At 34.8% G+C, this 4,456-nt stretch overlaps 1 protein-coding gene across 1 annotated transcript; it reads right to left on the bottom strand.

The window, feature by feature from the left end:
• Positions 1-962: 962 nt before the first annotated feature.
• LOC118842140 (uncharacterized protein C5orf46 homolog) lies at positions 963-3,490 on the bottom strand. Its single transcript, XM_036749765.1, has 2 exons — positions 3,421-3,490; positions 963-1,090 (listed from the first exon to the last, which is right to left on the bottom strand). The coding sequence occupies exons 1-2, from the start codon at positions 3,488-3,490 to the stop codon at positions 963-965; spliced, it is 198 nt and encodes a 65-aa protein (XP_036605660.1).
• Positions 3,491-4,456: the final 966 nt, after the last annotated feature.

The raw sequence follows: 4,456 nt of genomic DNA, 5'->3' as shown, positions 1-4,456 counted from the left end.
CATCAGTGATTTATGTTCTAAGGGTCCTTCCATTTCTGCTATTCTATATTCTAAGGCCAAATTATGCCCTAATATTTTATGTTCTTAGATTGATTTTCACACAAATGTTTCATCTGTTAAAGACTTTTCTATCCTGTCTGTTGTGTCATAAGAAGATCTTTTCTAGTTCTAATATTCCACGTACTACAAGCTCATCCAACTTATGATGTATTCTATGTCCTAATGCTTTTTTAAGCCCTAACACGCTATGTTCTAAGGTTCCCTGCAGTTAAAATATTCTACGTTGTATGTTCTATGATCCCTTCTAGATCTACCATTTCATGTTCAATTATTCCATTTAAGGATTCAATGATTCCAGTCTGTACAGGCTGCTTTCTCATCTGTAAATAATTAGGTTGACTTGTAAGCACCTGACATGAAGGGGACTGTGGTTTATTCATCCCTCTGCTTTCTTCAAACTCCAGCCCTTCAGTAGGTGCTCATCAAAGAGTAATTGTTTGATTTTTGCCTCTTTCCCTTAGTCTTTTTTTACCTGATAGAGAGTCAGGGGATCTGAACTATAGTTCTGGCTTCAGCATTATTAGCATTACCTTGCCTGGGACTGCCACCGCATGCATAAGGACTATGGTCCATGTTTGTACCAACCTCCAGCAATACCTGGCCCTGAGCTAGGGAGAGCAGAGAAGAAGCCAGTACAGAGCCTTCCATGGCAAACTAAGGATTGTGAACATACATATGTATATGTATGCATATATAATCATATGTTATATATCTATATCTATAGGTTATGGTTATACAAAATATAGAATGTAGGTTTTCTTGATGGTCATGATATCCAGGCCTACATGAAGCCCACAGAAGAATAAAACATGACTCTTTTTGGACAATTCAGTCTTAATAATACGCCCCATGTTATACCAATAAGAATCTCCAAAATGCAGTCTTGATGGGTTTCGTGTTACTTACGATTTCCGGAATATTGAGTTGAGAACATAGTCCACTGCAGAATCAATGATCCCAGTGCCTAGGAAGTTTAAGACTGATGGGAGATCCTTGTCTGAATTTTCACCAGAATTGGATGGCTCATCACCTGGGACCCAAAGATTTGCCTCAGTCATTTGGAGGAAATGGCAACAATATTAGATTTATCTTCCCTCTGTTATCTCTGAAAGAAATTTCTCTGGATCTTATTGTCTGTATCATAGAATCTAGATCATACATTTTAAATGGAAATCCACTTAAAACAATGAACATAGAAATGTTGATCCAGAAGAAACCTTAGAAAGTATAATGTTATAATACCAAACACAGAATATTAGAGCTGAAAAGCATCTTCGAATATAGAACATAGAATGTCAGAATTGCAAGGGACTTAAAAAAAAGAGGACATGTGATATTAGAGTAAGAAGGCACTTTAGAACACAGAATGTTAGAAGACAGGTTATTGAATCTAAAAGAGACCTTAGAATGTAGACTCTAAAATAGCAAAACCATTTTAACAAAGTTTCTCTAAGTGTCTCCCATGCATTAGATGCTTGAATTAAAAGAAAAAAAAAACAGCAACAAAGTCCTTTCCCTTAAGACAGTGTTCCAGATAGAAGTTCTGGGACACAGAAGAGAGAATGTCAGAGCGGATAGATTCCTTAGGACAGAAAACATGAAATGTTGATGAAAAGGAGGTTATAATATCACAGACTGACAGAGTTGGATAATTCTTTATAACAAAGAATATCAGAAATGGGAATTTCTTTACGATCTAGAATGTTAGAACATAGAGTAGAATGTCAATGCCAGAAGGATCCTTATAATATAACAAGTTAGAAAAAAAGAGTACTGGCTATACAACATGCTTGAGAGACTCTCATTTATAGATGAACAAATTGAGGACTAGAGAGTTTGAGGATTTATACGAGGTCTCACAGCATACAGGGAGTGGCAGAGGTTCCTTGATTTCCAGTTTTGAGTGTTTTTCTGTTGTACTATGTGGGATGTTATATCAAAACATTAAATAACTAAATATACTAATTATATTGCATTACATTATGTTATATTAGATATATAAAACCACATCATGTATTTTAGTATAAAGTATCAAATCTCATCATATAACACATGTTACCCTATCCTATCCTATGACTCTAAATGTTCAGTATTCAACTAGATTATATATGCTATAAATTACATTAAATTATTTTTATGTTAGGTGATGTTAGGTTATGTTCTGTTGTATTAGTTACTATATTACATGAAGTTTTCTCATACCGTGTTTTATATATATATATATATATATATATATATATATGTATTACAGTATTATAGGATAGAATATAGGATGTGGTATGATATGGTAATATGTAGAACACTATGATTTGATGTAATGTGGTGCGATATGATATAATGTAATGTAACATAAGGCATCTAGGTGACACAGTGGATAGAGTGCCAGGCCTGGAGTCACAAAGACTCCTCTTTGTGAGTTCAAATATGGCCTCAGACACATAGTAGCTGTGTGACTCTGGACAAGTCACTTAACCCCAAATGGGGTCATGAAGAATTGGAAATGACTAAAGAACAACAATGTAACATATAATTTAATTATATTACATACTAGCATTATATTATATAACATTATGTTACAACTATTATAACCCATATATTGCTACCTTGTATAATGTTATATTATGTTATATTACATCACATCACATCATATATCATATCATACCATATCATATTATATCCTATTCTATGCTTCTATCCTATACAATACCAGACAAACTGTACATTACATTGTGTTATGTATTATATTACATATTCTTATATATTATATGCCGTGTCATTAAATATAGTATTAAATTATATCATATTGAAAAAACCAGTGTGGCATGGTGGTTAGAGAAGTGGCCTGAGGGTCAGTTGGTTTAAATCTGGCTCTGCCTCAGGCTGTCTGTGTGACCTTTGGCTAGTCACTGGACCTCACAGTGGTCTAGGCAAGTCTCTAAGACTATACGTTGTAGAAAAGGTACTGACCTGCATTGGTAGTGGGAGTTTTCTCACCCAGAAATTTCCTATACCAAGGAATCACAGATCTAGTCTCTATCCCTATCCATACCTATACGTACATGCATGTATGAACACAAACTTATGAATATAAACACATATAGATTCATGCACACACATATATGTATATGCACGTAACCACATATATGTGTGTGTGTCTACACACACATACATATACATACACAAATTAGCTTGGCATTCACAGGTCAGCTCCACTTACTGAGCCTGAGTTTCTCTTTTGATAAAATGAAGACTGGGGAGTGTTATGGTGGATAAGATGCTCTAAGATTTCATCTCTCACATCCAATGATTATATAGTAACTGTACCAACTGTTTCTCCTATTTCACACTGCAAACACTCACCAGCATGACAGGGAAGAATCAAAGTTAGCAGCCCTAAGGCCATCATCATATGAAGGACTGAGGCAGCCATTCTTTGTCCTCTGGGTTCAGCTGAGTCCTGGAGATAGCAATGAACTCTCGCTCAATTTATACAACAGAGACAAATGATGTCATTAACCTACAATGGAGTTAATTAAGATATTAGGCAAGACTGAGCTATGTGTCAAGTGACTCCTGTAAGGCAGCCTGCTTTGGTGGTAAGAGCCCAGGACTGGGAATAAGAAGCCGTGGGTTTCAGTCTCAGTTATGCCACTAACCAGTTATGTGGCTTTAGGGAAATCATTTCCCATCTCTTTGTCTCAGTTTCTTCATCTGTGAAAGGAAACAATTGCAACTAGGACATTTGTAGGGCCTCTTCTATCTTCCAACATTTTATGTTCTGTAGTCTAATTCCTTTTTCAGCCCAAATTTTGCCTGTTCAATATTCTAAGGCGCCAATGAGTTTTAATATTCTATAGTTCTGCCGTCTACATTTTCTTTACAACTCTAATATTTCATGTTAATTACTTTTTAATATTTTTATGCTTCATGATCTCTTTTGGCTCTAACATTTTAAATCCTATTCAATTGAATGACTAATTCTTAAGAATCTATTATGTTCAGTACAATGTGCCAAGTCCTGGGGAAGTACAAAGATAAAAATGATACATATAGTCCCAGCCCTCAAGATACTAAAACATTAAGTTCTAAGGATCATTTTACCTTCAATGTTCTATGTTCTAAGGTTCCTCTCCCCCCTTTTTAGCTTTATTTTTTTGCTCTTTTATTCTGACATCTATACTATATGTTCTAATATTGTATACTACGTATCCCAGTATTCTATAACATTCTAATATCTAAGATTCTTTTCTAGTTCTGACATTCTATGTTCAAAATATCCAATTCTGGATTTTATGTTCTTGCTTTTAAGATTCCTTTCAAATGTAGCATTCCCTTTTATTGTTTTAAGGTTCTTTCCAGCTTTTATGATACCCCTGAGAAAGAAAACACATTGCTC

This window comes from Trichosurus vulpecula, chromosome 3 (genome assembly GCF_011100635.1).
Source record: "Trichosurus vulpecula isolate mTriVul1 chromosome 3, mTriVul1.pri, whole genome shotgun sequence".
Taxonomy (NCBI): domain Eukaryota; kingdom Metazoa; phylum Chordata; class Mammalia; order Diprotodontia; family Phalangeridae; genus Trichosurus; species Trichosurus vulpecula.
Note: the sequence above shows the minus strand (reverse complement) of the source record. Positions and strands in the feature narration are given on the sequence as shown.